General features: G+C 38.4%; 2 protein-coding genes across 3 annotated transcripts; both read right to left on the bottom strand.

Annotated features, from left to right (window-relative positions):
- Positions 1-57: 57 nt before the first annotated feature.
- Positions 58-11139, bottom strand: slc35f3a (solute carrier family 35 member F3a). 2 transcript variants are annotated; one of them, XM_060857748.1, is made up of 8 exons: positions 11057-11139; positions 10143-10357; positions 4063-4408; positions 3564-3783; positions 2458-2583; positions 2153-2345; positions 1858-1947; positions 58-848 (listed from the first exon to the last, which is right to left on the bottom strand). In XM_060857748.1, exons 1-8 carry the CDS (start codon positions 11059-11061, stop codon positions 607-609), a joined length of 1437 nt encoding a protein of 478 aa, XP_060713731.1. In that variant the 5' UTR covers positions 11062-11139; the 3' UTR covers positions 58-606. The 2 variants fall into 2 exon arrangements, with proteins under 2 accessions (XP_060713731.1, XP_060713723.1); XM_060857740.1 differs by lacking the exon at positions 11057-11139 and adding an exon at positions 10703-10781.
- Positions 11140-15175: 4036 nt separating this feature from the next.
- On the bottom strand, positions 15176-21147 carry kcnk1a (potassium channel, subfamily K, member 1a). Its single transcript, XM_060857713.1, has 3 exons — positions 20386-21147; positions 17319-17714; positions 15176-17200 (listed from the first exon to the last, which is right to left on the bottom strand). The coding sequence occupies exons 1-3, from the start codon at positions 20738-20740 to the stop codon at positions 16947-16949; spliced, it is 1005 nt and encodes a 334-aa protein (XP_060713696.1). The 5' UTR covers positions 20741-21147; the 3' UTR covers positions 15176-16946.
- Positions 21148-21923: the final 776 nt, after the last annotated feature.

Raw genomic sequence — 21923 nt, 5'->3', positions numbered from 1 at the left:
ATGTGTATATATATATATATATATGTAGATAGATAGATAGATAGATAGATAGATAGATAGATAGATAGATAGATAGATAGATAGATAGATAGAAAAAACAATCTGCGTATATATATATTTTTTTAATAAGAGCATTACTGTGAAGGCTTTGGCAATGCATTGAAATTGAAGATTAGTACTGTATATCCATATATGCTTTCAGTCCATAAATTGCCATTATACTGTGTTATATTGTATTAGAAGGTTCTATCTGGGTTAGGAATGGATGGGATATTCATTAAGGTCACAATATATTCAGCTGTATTAAACATAACTGTTCAATACAAAAAAAAATGCAGCATAGATCAGTTTCTATCTAGAACTCTGAATTATGCAAGATGCCACATTATGCAGTCTTGTGCTTTGATGCAATAAATAAATAAAAGATGGAGTCATTGTTCATATTATACCTCATGATTTGACAGTCTCTGTAAATATCAACTGAAGAGGTACTGCGTATTCTGCTCCTCCGAATCTTTACATAGCTTTACCTTCTTGTGTAAGTGCTGTTATTTCTGTAGCACTGTCATGAATGCAATGCTCCTCTTGCATGAAACAAACATCAGCTTAACAAGAACTTGCTGTTTTAGCATTGCACTTTCCAGTCTTGCTAGAGCTAAGTGTTTCAGTGTGTGTGTCTCTGCTTCCCTCTTTTGGCTTCTTCCTGTTATACACCATAGAGTAAAGCTGTAGCAGATATTCATCCCAGTCCTCTGGGAGCAGCAGCAACAGAAAGCCCAGGCAGATAGTGGACACGGCAATGATGCGCACACTGTTGAACTGGATATCACACATGTAGCGGTCTATTACTGGAAAAAGGAGGAAAAAGAGCAGGATGTAAATGTCAGGTGAATTTAGATCCAGTTTATACTAAGTGCCTCTAATATCTATGCAGTTACACATACACTATAGAAGCAACTATAAACAAACTACTGAAGATTGTGTAAGTAGACAAGGGTATCTTGACAGTTCTATTAATGCCTTTAGAAGTTTGTTTTAGACAACTTAATACCAATCTGTCATTTTTAACCACAGATTAAATACAGTAGAACTACCAAAGAAGAGTAGCAACCACAAACCATCCTTTCACCAATTACTTTTATAATTAAATCAATATGATTTTACTAAAGCCGAAACAAAAAAGTGCACACGGTCAAATTTCTTTACCAATGAGGGGAATTAAACAATGAGGTGACAGTGTATGTCAGAGTTGTGATCAATTAAAATAATTATAATTTTAGACTTTTAAACAGATTTAATATTTCTGTTCTCAAATTCAAATTTGTTCAAGTCTTGTCGACCTTTTTCCTGACTATTATGGGGTAACAATTTTAATAGATGTTAGCCTATGATATACGTCAACTGTAATAGCCTTTTGTCTACATTTTTTTGATGTCTTTATTATTTTTTTCCAGCCCCAACAAAGTCTGTAATAATTCAAAGAACTGACAAAGCCAGAATTCACAGACTGTGGTGAAAGTGCTGACATTTCTGCCTCTGGGGTTTTATGTTTGAAGAAAGAATGAAAGAACAATAGAAAGAACACAAATAAAGACACAGATACAGACACTGGTACATATAGTAGCATATCACAGCACCCCTTGTGTAAAATTCTCAGTAGTTACCAGTATGTAGTACATGTATAGTTACAATGTTATTACAATAGAGTTGCATGTAACAACACAGGCATAGCAGACTATGAACTGCAAAAGTTACTGCCATGTTTGACATCAGGCCTTTTAAATTTGATTGAGATTTATTGAATATTTATTAATGTTTATTAGAAACATCCATGTCACAGGTATGAGGGCAACTCACCAGCATTAACAGGCACACTGAGGACAATGCTCAAAGAAATCAATGTAGGAAGCGTTATCAAAACACCAAAATTTATCAGGAAATTGAACGCTAGGGCACAAAAAAGATCAATCAGACTGCATACTCAATTCAAAGAATTACACATGTATAAAACTAGTATAAGCACAATAATGATTAATAATGGGTGACATCACAGGTTGTGTGTGTGTGTGTGTGTGTGTGTGTGTGTGTGTGTGTGTGTGGGTGTATACACATTCACATTCCAAAATGAAAATGTAGCACAAATTAATCTTACCCAGCAGTAGTGCAGCTGTACAACACAGACTGTGCCAAGGTATCTCTCTGGGTGAGCCAAAATCCTCAGCTCCAGTGAGGATGAGTATCAGAGGGACAATGCTGACAAAGACCATGTTGGCTCCTCCAAGGACAGTCAAGTACAATGTAGCCTCCCCTATCTTGGCACTACCCAAAACCAGCTTGAACAGTACCTGCAGAGAGAAAAGTGCATGCTCATAAATCACTCTGTAGTCAGCCACAGCATGAAACAATGCAGCATTTTAGTGCTCAATATGAAGTATAAAGCAATCTATCTAGTGCTACCTTGTACATGGCTGCTGTTGATGCAGCTCCAACCACCAGGGAAATGCCAATCACAGAGTGACTGTGAAACCCATCAGCGTATGTTATCATTACTATGCCTGCAATGGCTAAAATAGCTGCGACAATCTACAAGCACAGAAGAAACAAATATTGTTGTTTTTTTTGTATTTAAAGCAGGCTGACAGGAAGAGATTGATGGTTTTGACAGCATCATGATAGTGACCATATAAGCAGGTGGCAAAGACTTTATGAAAGGATCCTGTGAACTCTTTTATTATTTATGATTTACAAATGAATAAAAGTATGAATACTTCATGCACCACTGTGTGTCTCTCTGGCACAAACAAGCTTATAAATACTTACAGCCCCATATCAGATTTGACCCATTTTAGGGAGGCATAAAAGTTTCACTGCAGTTACCATACAGGAGGGCAAGCAGACCAAAATCAGATCTCTAACTACAGTTAAAGTAGCATAAGTGCCCTGCATGTAAATCATTCTTTAAATCCAATACAGCTTCTGAGGGCAGGTTTTGCTTAATTTTGACATGCATGAACTGGCCTGGACTATGTGAACAAAATGTAATGTAAAATATACAACATTAAAAAGGAAAGCTGGTATACAGATATTTATGAATATGATAGTACGGCCCAATAGCTGTCTGGTTTTGAGGTAGGCTTTTACTTAAAATCAACCAATCCAGATTGACATCATTGAAAACAGGGGAGGGCAGAGTGGCACAAAGGTGTGAAACAAAAATGACCTCAAATGAGATGTGAATGACCCCTGACAAATTCCCAAGGGATTATTTGTCATGGCAACAGATGGCTGTTGCATGGAAGAATACCTCAGCAACATTCATCCGTTTTTGGATGTATACGGACAAACATGTGCGGTCAGTAATATGCACAGATACTTCCATTGTATTCTAATCCTGTTCAAAAGTACATACAAAAAAGTAATATCTAAAAGACAATAAACATAAATGCATAAAAAATACACAGTAAAATGAACAGTGTAACAAGCCCAACAGCTATTTTGTATCGTTATTTGCTGTTTTCTGCACTTGAAAGAAAATCTAAATGTCCTCACAGTGTCAATCTCACCCTGACACCCATGAAGCGATCACGCAGCACGATCCAGGAAATGAGAAAGACAAACGCACGGCTACAGCAGAAGAGAGCTGAGGCATCTGTTGCAGGTATCCTGCGTAGACCCTGCAGGTATAAGTAGCTGGTGAGCGTCCACAGCACTCCAAATGGTGCCACTACTGACAGCAGCGTTTTCACTGACAGTCTATCATCACCCAGGAACTGACAGCACTCCCTGTGTTTATGCACACACACACACACACACACACACACACAAAACACTGAATGTCATTCAGCATGAACTTACGTGCCATACAAAGTCAGGCCTTGTTAGTAAGAAAGAAATACTTTTTGCTTGAGCACAGACAAAACATCCCTTTTCATCCTTATGAGCTGTCAAAAGGAAACAGATAAAAAACAGGACAAGAGCCAGATATTTTTTCTTCCTTTTCTTCTAAACATAAATGTAGACCCAACACTCAAAGCCCTCTGAAGATTATCAGCCAGCTCTCACCTGAAGCACTGTCGAATGCTCTGCCTCTCTTTGCTCCAACACATGTGGCCCAGGTAGTATAGTGGGAAAAGAAGGCAGTTCCAGGAGGTAGAGAACCAGGTGAGCGTGAAGGGCACATTGAGCTGTCTGAGAGTCAGTTTGGCCAGCTGAGTGGATCCCGTCCACGATGAACAGACACAGAGAACCACAGTAACACCCCACAGTGCCTGCCTCAGGTGGGCTACAGTCCAGCAGAGACAGCAACGTACTGTCTGCTGCCTACTTGTACTCTCCACACTTATCACATTTGTCCCAATATGGCTGTCAACCTTCACTTCCACCCTCTCTTTGTTTGGCTTCTCATCAACTGCAGACACAAAAACAACACAGTGTGAAGTTTAACTATAGTCAGAAAACCTATATGTGGCCTGTTCATTTCATAGTGAGTTAAAAGAAAGGTGAAATCAAGTGGGTTTTAATCATCATTTCTCTATAATAACTTGTGTAATTTGGCAAAAAATGTCGTTTCACAGGACTATGGAATAACACAACTTGTTTCAACACAGACACCTCAGCTTATATTTATATCTTTTAATTACATCTTTATATTATATATATTATGTATATATATATTATATTTATATAATCATTATTCTCATTATTCTCTGCTAAATCATATACAACTGTAAACTTTACTGCTAGTTCACATATCCGCAGTTCCATACTTATTACGCCATAATAACATCATTACTCAAAGAATTATAGAATGATTGTGTTTGACCAATCAGTTCAAGCTCCATCTACATGTACCTGGTCATCATTCATGACACACTGACAAAAAAGTTAATGAAATTCAACATGGGTACTTATTATAGCAGAGCTTTATAGAGCTGTTATTGCAGCAGTCAATAATCTGCAGGTGTGAGGTGCAGACAGATGGCCCCAAGCAGTAGTCGGCCAGAAGACTATGACTCCTAAGATTTAATAATAACCAGTTAATTATGTCTTATCTGCCTGAATATTGGGTAATATTCTGTTTTTGGAATCGAATGCAAAGAATATTTTCTCACTTTTTAAATTATTTTACTTCAAAAACTAAAAATTCAATAACAAATTAGCCTATTAATGATGTCGACCCAGTGTACTCTACTGATAGAAAGCTCAAAGTGTCCTAGCCAAAAAATAGCCAAATTTTATTTCATACATCTGAGAAATGAGCTAAATTTTAATTTGATTAATTTAATTTGACTAAATAGGTTTGATTTGATTTGATATGTTCATTAAAACATCTGAAAGTAGAGTCAATATTATTTATTTTACAAATAAAGGCTTCAAAATGTTTGAGAAACAAAATTTAAAGTATCTTCAAGCAACACCATTGCTTTGTATAATTAAAAGAAAGAAAATGTTTTTACATATTGCACAGGATTTCCATTCTCTGTCATTCACTTACCTATCTGCTATTCATGCAATTTATGATACATGCAGAATAAAAAAAATTACTTAAATTGCACAGTACAAATAGACCCAATGATCACACTTATTATAGGCAGTGACTCAGTGTTTTCTTTGATAGTTTGATCTGTTACTTTGTTTGACCACTAGGTTTCACCTCACCATCGATCCTAGTTTAATTTAGACAGGAGCAGCCACCCTCCATATTTCACCTTGCAAATCAAAAAGCACAGAGACACTGCCATGGTCACAGGATCAATCACCCTCCATCAGACCACTGCAGCTCCAGTAATCTGGCAAAGTTCTTAAATAGGGAAATATGGAAACACCTACATTTCTGTAAAGTCCTACAGAATCTGTCCCTTATGTCTGATTGCTGATTAGACACTTGTTATGCACTCAGATTTATGGAGGTAAATTCTTGCATGCATCAGCAGATCCAGACTTATCATTCCTAAATGTCATAAATAGACATGTTTCTTATTTCACAGTAGTTACTGACAGTTAATCGTAAATGCAGAATAATATGCCTCAGTGTGAATAGTGTTAAAACGTATAGTTTAGGATTAGAGTAAAGAGCAGATTTAAAGCTGCATCAACAAGATGTATTGGTGTACAGAATCATCACTACACTGCACACACAGAGAGTCTGCTGCCTGAGAGTGCATACAAATCAGGCAATGCATATTACATATATCAAGGCGAATATAGCAAGTGAAGCTGGGAGTCTTCCTCTATCACTGATGACTCAACAAATATAGTCTTAGTTAATTTCTCTTTTACAGTAAACTCACAGGAAAGGTTAAATCATATTACTCATCGACCAAAAGACACAACAGCAAAAACAGAATTGTTTATGGCTTGTAATTAGAGGCCATTAGAAATGGTGTGAATTACTGATTACGTAATGTTATTTAGCAAACAATAGACTTCATCAGTGACAGCTAGTCGGAATATTAATGGGGAGAGCTAACATCTATAAATAGCTTAATAACAAAGCTATTAGGGTTGAGCAATGCAATATTTCAAATGTGCCATAGATGTTGCGATATGAATAATGTGGTGTAAACTACACAGTTAAAGGCAAATACGCAATTTTTATTAATTAATAAAGGTCTCTACTAAACAGTATGCTTAGTCTACTTTTACAGCTATCCATTTTTTTTTTCATTTAAATGTGGGGGCAGGCAGGGGGGTTGGGGGATGAGTATATAATCCACCTCATTTTTGTTCATTACATCAGTTTTTCAAATGTTTCTCTCAATCAGATTGTAATAAGATCCATTACTATAGAGTGTGGATTAGGAAAAAATAAGGCCCAGCCACAGTTCTTCATACCATACCGTGATACACATGGTTCCACAAAAATTTGAAACAATCCATCAAAACAGATGTGTTTACAGCAAATTATTGGATGTGGAAACCAAAAATTTAAACAGAGCTGGTTAAAATACCCAGCAGTTCATTATGCCATGTACATGTCTGACCAATTACACTCACAAAGTGTCCATAAAGTGCTTATCAAATAAAAACATCCATCATCTACCCCAATTTTGGTGTACCTAAATGAGAAAAGGTCATATTCCAAGGAGTGACAGCCAGTTATCCAGTTGAAGCAATGGTGAAAAACAATGATAAAAAGTCTGGAGAAACTCACTCAAGTAAAAATAAAAATGACATGTCCCAGATGAAAAGCAAGACACAGCCTATTGTTCCTCATATTTCAAGAAGTCATTCTCCTGAAGTAAGAGAAAAGGATTAATCCGTTGTTTCTAAGAGAAGATATATTTCTGTGTGTGTGTGTGTGATGCGAGTGTGCGAGTGTGTATGTGAGAGCGTGTGCGTGTGTCTAACACGTTAAATGTGTGCTAGAATTTATTAAAGTAAATCAGCAAATATTTTCAATAACTTAGATACAGTTGAGGCCAAAATTATTAGCCCCCCAGGAATTTTGGAACATTTTCCTAAAGATCTTTCCAATGTTTGCAGCATTGATAAAACTTGATATAATCAAACATTCGCCAGTGCTATTTAGTAGCTTTTGGTACATTTTGGAATATAAAATACATTTTTAGGCTTGCTTTATAATCAAATATAGTGAAAATGGGGTGGTCAAAAATATTAGCCCCTTGTGAATATTTGCTTTCAAAACACACCCAATTAATCAATCAGCTTTCAAAACACACCTAATTAATCAATCAGCTTTCAAACCACACCTGTGCAGTCAATTGGCTTCCTAACAACACCTGGGCATTCAATCAGCATTAAAGGACTCCAAGGAACAGGGCACTTGAACACATTATTGGGAGAGACTACTTTTACTCACCATGCCAAAGACAAAGGAAATCAGTCTTGAGCTCAGAAAGAAGATAGTGGAGGCTCATGATAAGGGGGAAGGCTATACTGCCATTTCCAAGCTTTTCACAGTGTCTAGAACCGCCGTACGTTGCATCATTGCCAAGTACAAGGAGACAAATTCTGTAAGAAACAAACCTGGGCGTGGTCGTAAGCGCAAGATTTCAAGAACCCTGGAGAGGAAAATAGTCAGAGATATCAGCAAGATGCCCCAGACATCTGCCAAGATGATTGTTGCTGACCTGGCCTCTTCTGGAGTTGATGTTTCAAGGAACACAGTTGTGAGGGCTCTTCATCGTGGTGGGCTTCAGGGCCATCGTCCCAGAAGAACCCCTTTACTCAAACAGCGGCACATCACAGCTAGACTGAGGTGTGCCCGTGAACATTTGAAAGGTAAAGATGAGTTTTGGGAGTCTGTGCTTTGGTCTGATGAGACTAAACTGGAACTGTTTGGGCACATGGATGTTGCTTATGTTTGGCGAAGAAAGGTTGAGGCCTTCAACTCTAAGAACACAGTTCCCACTGTTAAACATGGTGGTGGGAGCATCATGCTGTGGGGCTGTTTTGCAGCTTCAGGCACAGGGAGCCTTGTTCGGGTGCATGGCATCATGAAAAAAGAAAATTATGTTGACATTTTGAGGGATAATATGCAGAAATCTGCTCGTAGTCTAGCCTTAGGTCAACGCTGGGTCTTCCAACAAGACAATGACCCAAAGCATACATCGAAATTGGTCCAACAGTTCCTGAAGGATACCAAAACAAAGGTCCTGGAGTGGCCCGCACAGAGCCCAGACCTCAATCCTATTGAGAATCTGTGGCGAGTGCTCAAAGTGAATGTCCATGCTCGGAAACCACGTAATTTGGACCAGCTGGAGCAATTTGCAATGGAAGAATGGGCTAAAATCCCTCAGGAAACCTGTGCCAACCTAGTAAAGAACTACTCTAAGAGGTTGTTGTCAGTTGTGGCTCAGAAAGGGTTCACTATTGACTATTAATGACCGGGGGCTAATAATTTTGGACGTTTCATTTTTGCCCTTTCTTGTTTCAACTCACTATTTCAATTAAATATCCTAATCAAACTTAGTGGAGATTTTGTCTTTGTTATTTTGGAAACAAACACACTATAAAACACTTGTTGTTAATGGTCATTTCCATGGAGAAATCAAGAGTTTTGTCTAATTTCATAAGGGGGCTAATAATTTTGGCCTCAACTGTAAGTGCAATATATTAACTATTAATGTAAAAAGTGCTGCAGGGTGACATACTTTGTGTCAGTAAAGTGAAATTAAGGGAACATTGTTCATTATCAGTATAAAACATTTGTTACAGATGCACCAACATAACACTGTCTGTAGGTATCTGGGTCAATGCTGGTCTAAAACACTAAATCAGATTCCAAGAGACAAAAACCTTGGGATCTGACATAGTTTCCAGTCTAACCTTGAAAATTGGAGCTGACTGAAAGGTGATAAATACGTCTTCGTGTTTATACTTTGTGGTAGCTTAAATCTGACACTAAAAATCTGAGGCCAAACTATTTTTTAGTAGACAAATTAAACAAATTCTAAAACTCTTCAGAAGCTACATCATGTTTCACAATAATTGACAACACTAACAACTCTTTTGAACACAAGCAGAATGGGTATAGAGTCATATTATGGGTCACCTCATTACCAAATCTACAATTTGATGCCACCTAGATCTATGCCAGCCAATTATTTGGAGGAAAAACCAGAAGAAAGCCTCTATATTGCTCTGATCAGAAATGTCAAAGCCAGGAGTTCACTAGATGTTAGTAGACTTTAGAGTTTGAACATGTTCTAAGATCAGTTGAGACAAAATAGATCAGTAATTTTACAGGTACATGATATATTGGCCGTGACCCGAGGTAGTTCGGATAAGCGGTGGAAAATGAACGAATGAATGAATGACATATTGGGTTTTTAAATCAAGGGTTTATTTTTTTGGTTTGTTTCTCTAGATATATGTGTTAAAGTGTTCCTTTAAGTGTTCAAATGACAAAATGATGATAAAATAACAGAAAAGGGGAATAAATGAAACTTGAGGTGCTATGTGGTGCAACAGTTTTATATGGCATGGGAATGAAAAGAAATATTAGAGCATGCAGCGCAGTGCGGTGTAAATATTTTGGAAAGCATTTTATTTTGTCTGCAGTTCTGGATGCTCCTGTGAGCTTTCTAGACCAGATAGGTGAGTTCCCTGGGACCGCGTATTGTTAATCTTTATGGTTGTTATCAGTGTGATTAAAATGATGTAATGCTCTGTGTCACCTGGGCCATTGGAGCTCCATGGCTGGTAGCCGTAATAGCCCGTGATTCTGAGAATGCGCTCCTCGATTGACGCGTTTTTTATGTCCTCCACCGAGCGGGAAGACTTGAAGTCCTCCTTTATTTCTTCTTCGACGGCCAGGGATTTTAACTGTCGAAGTTGTGGGCTGATGTCTGACAGACGACGTGGGCTCGCAGCCGGTGATTTCCACATTCCACTAGGCAAAACAAAGAAGACTGCAGTTTAGTAATTCATGCGCAAATGCAGAAAGCTTTGAGCTCTGCACCGGTTACATGGGGACAATAGGGACAATAAACGGTTCTCTTGCAGCATGAAGCCTAAAAAGATCCTCATCAACACAAGTGTTGGTTTTAAAGATCGAGAACGATTCTGCACACATAAAGAAAAAAGAAATCTCTGTAACCTCAACCGTTTCTAACTTATAGCCATTCATTTGCATTCATTTGCAAGTCGAGAGACCACGCTGAAATATAACTGAGATCTGCATTCGGTTCAGATAAAGAACAAGAAGAAATAATACCAGCACGACGTAACAACTCACTCCGGTAACTTTTCCATCTGATACAGCGATGAGCATATTTGAGGGGACGATGTTAAGGACCCTGAGAGCTCGAGTCGAAATCAATGCAGCGCACTCTGTAGAAGTACCGCGTTCATGCGGCGAAAACGCAGCCACACACACACACACACACACACACACACACACACACACACACAGTCTCACCCACCCACCCACCCACCCACACAGTCACATACACAGTCTCATACACACACAGTCACGCACACACACACAGCCTCTATCTCTCTCTCTCACACACACACACACACACACACACACACGAGTGACATTTTGTCCAGATGTGTCAATATGATATACCATAAAGAAAGTATTTACCCCATAGTATCGCGTATCCTGGAAAATGAAGAAAGCTGAAATTAGAGCACAGCTAAACGATACCTAAAACCCCTACAATTTTGTAAACACCCTGCAGAAAGACCCCCTACAGGAAATGAAGAGAAATCACTGATCAAACTAAAGCAGTCATGAACTGATTACTGGAATTCTCACAAAAGCAAAGATGCCATTTTTAAACAAGTTTGAAATCAGATGAAGTTCTTCTAATAATTTATTGTTACCATGGCAGAATTTGTAAGATGTTTGACATTTATAAAAAATATGAATGATCATATACAATAGCATTTTGTTTAATCATAGTGTTTGTTTAATAATATCTATTAATCACAGAAATTTCCATATATCCTAATCAACATTTCCATTTTCTGAACTCTTTACCTGAGTAAACCTTTACCTTTATCTTTATCTTATTTTCTGAGCCTATCTAGGGGGTTCAGAGCACAAGGTGGGGAACACCTTGGATGTGGTGCCAACACACACACACAAACACATGCACTCTACAGACAATATATTGCAGACAGGTATAGACTTAATGCAGAAGATTTCCCTCATAAACAAAAAACACACTAACTATTCATACACATACACTAAATATATCTGAAGGAAATTCACAGGCCAATACAATGGTAAGGGTCATTTGTGTATTACTGTAATTTCTGGAAAATTAAATACATGTCCATAATCAGGGATCCAAAGATCCAAAATGTGTTTTGATAGCAATTAAATACACTTGTCATCCTCCTTCACTTTTCTAAAAACATGTATTTGAAATCTCTGTTATCAATTAATACCAGATCTTCTTCCTCTGCGTAGCTCACTATTTTACAAGTGCTGTGGAACATAATGCGGGTACAGTTCCTGGATGAAGAAACACATTAAAACTATAAAAAATGTTCCCAACTTTAAAATTTGCATTGGACAAATATACAAGTCTGTTTTTGTGCTGCCCTTATGAGAATGAGAGGAAAACTGTTTAGCTAGCTATAAATTATTATGAGCTATTTCACAGATATGATGAAGTAAAAACATGAACCCTCTGTCTGTGTGTGTGTGTGTGTGTAGGGGTGTGAACAGTTCCTTAATACAAACACAGCTGCAGGTCTAATAGCTTTCCAAACATTATACCATATTTAAAAAATGTCACCAAATGACTGGGTTTTGTTTGGTGCCAAATAAATAAATAAATTTGTGAGGCTTGAAATTGTTAAAAAAAAAAGGACATTCACACTTATGAAACATTTATTCAGTACAGACATTTTTATTTTCTTTAAGTTTGTTTGCATGCACTAGTATTATTAAAAGTCTTGTTGGACAGGTTAACTGCAGTAAATGAAGCAGCCAGACACAGCAGAGATGAGGCCTATAGGAACAGAGTGCAGTTCACAATCAACACAGGGAGAAGTGGGCGAAGGAAAAAGATCAATAAGGCATGCTGGGGTCTCTTTGTCTTACCTCCTCTAACAGGCTCAATCTGTCCTGTTTAAACTTCAAGAATCTTAAAATAGGCTGCTTAGGATAGCATGGGAGCCATGTACAGAGTTGCAGGGTCGTTACGTCTGACCTGCTGTACTGCTGTTTTTATGGCTTGTATTTTTTTATATTAAAAAAATCTATTTCAATTATATGATCACCCACAATAAGAGGATTTCAGGCTGGAAAGCTAAATTCTAGGAAGGTATGGTGTGTAGGTTTGTACTGAAACATACAAAACAAATCAGAACCAAGTGTCTTGTAAATATAATATAATTGTATCCTCCACCCCTTACCATCAGACTGTGACTGGATCCATGTTTAAGGAGCAAATCAATTAAATCGTTCATTAGTGAAACGTGTCTGAACTCCAAAAATATCTTAAAATTAATTTCTTCAATAGTGTAATGGAGATATAAAATGGAAAACAATTGTGTTATTATTAAATGCATAAAAAGGTTTACTGCTTAAGACTGTGGAAGACTTTAGCAGACTACTGATTCAGATGATAGAATTTAGAAGTCTTTACCTGTGTTTCAGTGGCTGCAGCTTTGATGGAAATGCCGGAGTTTGATAGCCTCTCTGCATTGCGCCGGCACATCATGTGTGGGATCTTCACCCAGCAGTGTGGCAGCATTACTGCCCAGAGCCAGGTTTTGAAAGATGGCTTGCGGTGCAGGTGGGTGTGTGTTTGGGATAAAGGAGGGGGGAGCTGTTCATAGGGGACTGATCAAGATGAACTTCCTCACCTCCTGGAAGCTTCAGTGAGGAGACCTGTGCTTAGTCAGGCAAAATAGCTCTGACAATGCTCACTAATAAGCAGCTGGACACCTTCAGATGATCAATACCACAAGAAGAAATATTCACGTTTATTCTGCACATACTCAACCCCGTTAATACTGAGACTATACGAGTAAGTTTAGTTCTGATTATAAAACCTTGTACATTGGCGATTAATCTTTAAAGAAACAATTATGTTACACCAACCTACATTTACTTACTTCCTAGAGTTTAGACAGACTTTTATATAGAATTAGACATACTGTAAATTAGAATTTCTATTAAATTTATCACAGAATGCTACAACCTGTGAGCTGAACTACACCCTCCCTTTTTTTCCATGCCAGAATACATTCCTATTGCTGACAGTAAGCACTATTTATTTCAAAATAAAATAAATTGTCCCTGGATTCTCCACAAGTATTCTTGCAAACTTGCAAGTCTATATATTTCACAATGTCGCTGAACCCCATAGAAGTGTTAATAATGTGATTTGATATACCTCTATCATAAGATTTTCAAACAACTTACCTTTTTTCTAAAAGCATCCTGCATAGTAGACTATTTGAAATCTAATTTAAAAAAACATATTTTTTCCTTCCAAACATTTGAGTCATTTAAGATCTGTTGTATCATGAGTTCTTCTGTTGAGTCTTGTGATGTTTATTGTTTTATTTCATTACATTTGTATTTTATTTACACTAATTACTAATTGGATTTTCCTTATGATATTGTATAGCACTTTGTGAAACTTGTCTTGTATTGTGCTATAAATTGTACATAAATGTGATGACCTGTGGGGGCACGGTGGCTTAGTGGTTAGCACGTTCGCCTCACACCTCCAGGGTTGGGGGTTCGATTCCTGCCTCCACCTTGTGTGTGTGGAGTTTGCATGTTCTCCCCGTGCCTCGGGGGTTTCCTCCGGGTACTCCGGTTTCCTCCCCCGGTCCAAAGGCATGCATGGTAGGTTGATTGGCATCTCTGGAAAATTGTCTGTAGTGTGTGATTGCGTGAGTGAATGAGAGTGTGTGTGCCCTGCGATGGGTTGGCACTCCGTCCAGGGTGTATCCTGCCTTGATGCCCGATGACGCCTGAGATAGGCACAGGCTCCCCGTGACCCGAGGTAGTTCGGATAAGCAGTAGAAAATGAGTGAGAGAGTGAGTGATGACCTGTTTTGTACATCATTTTCATAAGCCTGATAAAGACAAAGAAACAGCTGAAACAGTTGAGGATGCTGTTATTAAAGCATTAAATCATTTTGTATGGTTTGCCAGAGGCCAGCTGTTATACAGCGGTATCTGGCTAATCAGAGTTTTAAACTGCTCAGGAAACATCAATGAAAGTAATATGAAATGCTTTATAAGGTGTTAAAGTGATATACAGTGATAAGCCATCAGCCTCGTTCTATACAGACAACATTGTTCTACCCTGTAAAATGAAGAAAGCAGAAAAAAAAATTATTTTCTTTTAGGTTCAAACTTGATGACAACAGCAGTTTTTTTTTTGTGGATGTTGATAACCCTGACGCAATTTCAGCATGCCTATTAAAAGTAACACATCATTAACTTCCTGTAGCAGTGCACACATTCCTGCTAACAGATCTGAGCAGACATATTGGTACGCTGTCATCACACAGTACAGCTGCAGCTGGTCTCAAGGCCTCACTGATCCAGCAGTTCATCCAAACCTGGGTGCATGGCCTCAAAATGAACTCACCGTCTACAGGGCGGTGTTTGTATAATTCTGATGTGTGGCTGATGAGTACAATATTTACATGACTAACAATTATCTAGAGATGCTAGTTTAACCACTAAGAGTTCTTATTTCTACAGGTGACTGCACAGGTATTATAGTTTTAAATGACAGCACTTTTTATTCACAATTTTGAAGCTTTACATACACGAATTCCAACATACAAAATGATCATAAGAATTTTGTAACAGTGATTCTTTAATACCCTGTCTTAAAGCATACACCTTCATGTACTGTACCAAACAAGCTATAAGCACCGCAACAACGTTACAGAAACAGATTACAAAAAAGAATGATGTATTATCCCAATCATGGGAATTGTAGCTTCAAGCTAGTTTTCATTACCACAATCTGAAAACATGTCTGTAGAATTGATTTTGTAATTGCCCTTCATCGTACTGCACATAGAATGCAAAACAGTGCCCTCAAGTGAAAAACTACAGTATTTACTACTGCAACATCAGCTAATACAGCATTATAACAGCATTAAGATCCAGTCTGTTTCAGTTAATGCAAATCATATATGAATACAGGATATATGGTGTGTTTTCGCCTTCTTCTGCTTTAAAGATGTTCCTATATTGCGTGACGTCAGTATTTACTCACAACAATTAACTACATTAATGACATTACAGTACAGCAGCAGTCAAAAGTTTGGACACAGCTTGTTAAATGTTTGTTTAGCATTTTTAATATCTTAAACATTTTTAAAATACACTTTTGATCTATAAGTGTCTGCATGAAACACATTTAATCTTAAATGTATTAAAGTTTATATTTACTTATATTTATTTTTCCCCCATCCCCGTTCGTACGTGGGAAACAGTAAAAGGGATTATAATTCATCTTAAATTAATGATTGGGAATGTTTTCCCTTCCTAATCCTTATCCCGTTCCCACCAATTACCGTCCATGCTTGCTAAGTCCTCGTCATGCGTTTCCTGCTGTTCTCCATTTTATGTTTTTTAGTTTTTGGAACTTATTTTGCATTTTAGTTGCTCAGTTTTTCCCCTAATGTTTTCCTGTGACTGCCATTTACCAAAGAAAAAGAAAATAATCATTTATATCCAACCCACCCAACCCACATGCACACACCTACACATACCAATCAAAAACCACAACCCCTACATCCATGTTAAAGTGAAGGGTGGGGGTGGGGGGTATTAATAATACAACGTTTATAAAAAGCAGTTGAGAAGAGAGACGGGGGCATGTAAAGTGTGTGAGATCAAGGCTAAAAAGAATCTAAAATGTTAAATCATTTAATTTGTTTAATTAATGGTCACTGCCTCTATACTCTATGTTTTTCAGAATTTTGGTGACTCTTATTATTTTTAAATGTGAAAAATAATACAAATGAAGAAATCCTCTCTGAGCATGCGTGCCCAAACTTTTGACTAATAATAATAATTTTGATTTATAATTACAGCTCACTTACAGTGGTGGCACTGGTAACACGTATACACACACAGGAAAAGTGCTTAATTAGGTATCTATCAATACACATTCACAGAATGATCAATGATGTTGATTTCTTATTTATGATATATCCCTTTTTAACACATTTCTATCACTTTTAAATACTTAAAATTACTAAGGTACTCTGCATGTCCCTATACTGTAGATATTTAGTACCTAAAAGCTGTTAAGGACAAATTCAATTCTACGAACAATTTAAAAACTTTACATGACATATTCCTGTCTCATAATTTATTATTACACAATGATGAGCTATGCTATGAATGCTACAATCATAGGTCCATTTTGTAAAAGTCGGCATGTATTCCAACCATTATTTCAAGTACTACTAATCTACTTCAGAAGCATTGATTATTCACTATCCAAATCTGACATTTGCTTAGGACCTTACCTAATGACAGGAGAATCACAGGCTGATATTGGGGATATGTCAGGGGAAAGATCTGTCTTATAGTCTCTGACTGGGGCTCCTTGATCAGACATAGAGGTGAAAGAGAGATGATCATGTTCCATGATTGTAAGCTGGTCTTCAGGTTTCTCTTTCTTGAGATAAAATAACTTTCTTAGTTTCTTCAACTGCTGAAGCTCACATAATGTCTCCAGAACCACCAGCATGGCGATTAGGCCCAGTAACAGATAGACTGAAGAGAAAAGACAGACATATACAATAACACTGGCTACATACTAGACATCTGAATACAAAACTCATTTATTTGTTAGGTTCATTTCATTTACATTGAACTCAGTTTTCACACTCACCAGTAATTCCCACTTTATACAGCTGCCTGAACTTCTGGTTGTAGCCCTCTCCTGGCACATAGTCACCCAAGCCAATGGTGCTGAGTGAGATAAAGCAGAAGTAGAAAGACTCCAGGAAGTTCCAGTTCTCCTCCATCACAGAGAAGATTACAGCAGGGATGAGGAAAAAGCAGGAGACAATGACGACAGCTAACACGAATGCATGCACACTTGTCACCAGAGACTTGGACAGACCCCAGTGGCGCTGTATGAAGGCTACAGGCCGTCGAGTGCTGAACACCATAACCCTCTGCACCACAGCGGTCAGGAACAGGAGGGTGAATGGGATTCCAACCACAGAGTAGAAGATGCAAAAGGCTTTTCCCTCATCTGACAGAGGAACTGTGTGGCCATACCCTAACAACACAAATGTGCACAGGTTCAGTGAGATACACACTTTTGCGCATAGGAGTACAACATATTATTAGTACGGAACTTAGAGCTCTGCAATGTCTCCATCCCTGTACCTTCGAAATTAAGGTGACCAAACGTTTTCTGATGTGTGTGTTTGTGTGTGTATGTGTGTGTGTGTGTGCGCGTGTGTGTGTAACCATCAAATTGACAGAGAAAACCAGGCCTTTATACATACAGCAGCTTAAATAAACTGTATGTTAAATCTATAAAGTCAACAACATTATGTATGTCCCATTCTCATGTCTGCTGTCAAAAGATACCACAGTATTTAGGCCTTCTTTACTAGACTCTGCAACAGCTCCTCCCTCAGGCAGTCTTAATATTCTGATGCCCTCTACACCCACCTGAGCTCAAGTAAACAAACCAGACTAGATTGCTCACACACGTTACACCCTCTTTTATTTGCACTTACAAACACAGCATTATCTGCTGTTGATAAGTTGTATGTTCATTAGCGATTCTTTCGTGGAAAGCCGCCAAGATGTGCACTTGTGAAATCTAACAGTGCAATAGCACTGCAACTAACATTACACAATTGCACATCATGTTATAACAGTTATAAAGAGCCCTTCATTGGCTTTCAAACAATATCAAAGAAGACAAAAATCTAGCAATTTAGCCAACTTTCGAGCTCAGTCCTTGCTATAGAGCTCACATTTTTACAATATTAAACAAAAAGTTGAATATTTTATAAAGTTTACAATATTAAACCTCTATTTTTTATGTGCACAGTTGTAAACAAACATGCCCCCTTTTTAATTTACAAATTCTTATTTTTATTTATATTATCATGTTGTTGCACTCTTATGCTGTTATTTTTACATTTTACATTGTCATGTTTGCAATGATATGCTCAGCATTTATACACGTCACTTTGTTTGGCATGCCCTTTGTCTGGCAGATTTATTTACATTTGTAGTGCATTTGCTGTTATGTACACAGTATGGTAATATGTTGTACTACAGTTTTGGTGGAGTAACATTTTCTTTAACTGTATACTTGTATATTGTGTATTAATGTCTTGAAATTAAAATGTTCGGTAACATAAGAATAACACATTTTTGTTATAGTTATGTGTAAACAGCTCATGTCCTTCTACCCATGAGGAGATTATTTAGTATAAGCTTTAGGATAAAGCTTATTTTATATGGTATAAATAAAAGCAAATAAAAAAAGAAACTAGATTACTCCATGGGCAGTGCATTAGTACACACCTTTCTTTGATCCCCATGCCGGATGAAGTTACTTAATTCCAGGAAACACAACACCTAGTTTTCCTTCACTCAACCTTCAACACAACTGCAGTGCTGCTGCACTGTCCTTCTGTGTCCACATGCTCTAGTAGCCTAATGTTCACCTGGCACTGATCACATTCACCTGGCACTGATCACATTCACCTGAGTCACTGATCACATTCACCTGAGTCACTGATCACATTCACCTGGCACTGATCACATTCACCTGGCACTGATCACATTCACCTGAGTCACTGATCACATTCACCTGAGTCACTGATCACATTCACCTGGCACTGATCACATTCACCTGGCACTGATCACATTCACCTGGCACTGATCGCATACACCTGAGTCACTGATCACATTCACCTGGCACTGATCACATTCACCTGAGTCACTGATCACATTCACCTGAGTCACTGATCACATTCACCTGGCACTGATCACATTCACCTGAATCACTGATCACATTCACCTGGCACTGATCACATTCACCTGGCACTGATCACATACACCTGAGGCACTGATCACATTCACCTGGCACTGATCACATTCACCTGGCACTGATCACATTCACCTGAGGCACTGATCACATTCACCTGGCACTGATCACATTCACCTGGCACTGATCACATTCACCTGGCACTGATCACATACACCTGAGGCACTGATCACATTCACCTGGCACTGATCACATTCACCTGGCACTGATCACATTCACCTGGCACTGATCACATTCACCTGAGGCACTGATCACATTCACCTGGCACTGATCACATTCACCTGGCACTGATCACATTCACCTGGCACTGATCACATTCACCTGGCACTGATCACATTCACCTGGCACTGATCACATTCACCTGGCACTGATCACATTCACCTGGCACTGATCACATTCACCTGGCACTGATCACATACACCTGAGGCACTGATCACATTCACCTGGCACTGATCACATTCACCTGGCACTGATCACATTCACCTGGCACTGATCACATTCACCTGAGTCACTGATCATTTGTATCATCATTACATCTGACTGCATTTGTTATATAAATACGTGAGATGCGCCAATGCGTAATTTGAAGGAGCTGTCAAAGTGCATTACACTTAGAACTAGACAGACTGACAACAAAAAAGGTCCTTTTTTAAATGCATACATGAATGAATGAAAGTAAGACTGGGTTTAACCATAAGTGTAATTTCCAGGTAACAAACAGAAGGCCAGACCAGGAGATCAGTGAGGCTGATTGAGGCCTATTGAAGATGAGAGGTTAGTTTGTCTAAGCAAACAGGAAGTGCTTTAAATATTTGATAAGAAATTCTATAGCTTACGGGTGAGACTATTTTTAGTCATTGATGGCCGGACTCACCTGTCGTGGAGAGAACTGTGCTGGCGAAAAATAGCGCTGAGGTGAAATCCCAGTTCCAGTTGGTTGTGTTGTTATTTAATACGGACACGCCGTAATTATTCGCCTGCAGCGCTCTGGACAGAAAAGCCTCCAGTTTCTCTTCAGATAAACATTCATTTTCACGCAGAAACTGCTGCTTCGCGTCAATGAGCTCTTTACGGAGCAAGTCCTCATACGGCAATTCCACCAGAGAGAAAACGACAGCCCCAAAAATGAGATAAAGCACATAGACGAGCAGCAAGAGCAGAAAATACCACGTCGATTTGTTTCCTTCAAACACACGCAAGCACCAGTTCCCACAAAGACACTCGAGCATTTTCTGTTGCCGGAGTGATGACACAAACACAGCTAGCACCTCGAAAGGTATCGAACGTACAAGCTATATAACGCTAAAGCACACGATTGTCTGTGTAGGTTTTTGTCGGCTGATATGTTGGATATGACGCTATGGTGATGTGAGCAGTGTCGAGCGGACTGAGCGCATGGCGTCGCTTCCTTCCACGCGTCACCTCGCTCAGGTTCAGCCTATAGGACAGACAGGGCGCGTCTCAGTCTGCGTCTCAATCACAGCGTTAGTGCTGACGTTTACTGTAAACTTATTGTAGCAGTCGTTCAAGTCGCTTTAGACACGAAACTCGCAGTGCCACCCGCATACCTAAGGACAAGGTCTCCACCTTTGGGCGATGGAGATATCAATCAGTGGACTTGCTGAACCCGTTTAGTGAGATGTATTTGGTGACTATGTGCAAGCATGAAGTGAAAAAGAGAAGCAGTAATGAATATGCGTCACTGGGGCAGGGTTTGGTGCTTCATACCTTCTGCTTTAGAAGAAAACTTCCTTTGAATGCATCCTTTCTCTTGGTCTAAATGAAAAGGTTGTATATGGACCATTGTACCTCATTGTGATTGTATTCATTGCCTACTTTTGTTGATGAATCAACATCGGACAAGAATCACAACCACGCCGTTTACAGTTATTTGCCTAACCTATCTATTGGATGTCTGTATGAATATCAAGGTTATGATATGCTGCTGTTGACCTTTCTCTAAAAGCAAATTGTCTGTTTCTTGCATATGCAAAATGCCACATGGTGAATCTAGACAAAACACCAAAGTCTTGTTCATTGTCCTTGTTGCAGGGCCAGTTTGCTTGCAGCTTGTTCATTGTACAAATCTGTCCATGTAGTAGGTAGCAAGCACTTTTCCTCCAGTTTTACATATGGTATATTATTAGATAGAGTTTGCATCGTAAGTGTTTTGAGCAAATGCAAATATAAATGTAATGCTCACTATTAAAGGAGCAGTAATTACATCAATAAATACAGTAACAATGTGTGCATTAAGTGCTTAAATATGTTTTTGCAGTGACAATTGTCACATATAAGAGCACGTTAGTCCTACCACAAATAACAATACAACCCGAATTCTTGTCAAAAAATTGGGACGTTTTTTAAAATTTGAATAAAATAAAAACTAAAAGACATTTAAATCACTTGAGC

The sequence above is a fragment of the Tachysurus vachellii genome, chromosome 2, assembly GCF_030014155.1.
Source record: "Tachysurus vachellii isolate PV-2020 chromosome 2, HZAU_Pvac_v1, whole genome shotgun sequence".
Taxonomy (NCBI): domain Eukaryota; kingdom Metazoa; phylum Chordata; class Actinopteri; order Siluriformes; family Bagridae; genus Tachysurus; species Tachysurus vachellii.
The sequence above is the reverse complement of the archived record's forward strand: the minus strand, read 5'-3'. Positions and strand labels throughout refer to the sequence as shown.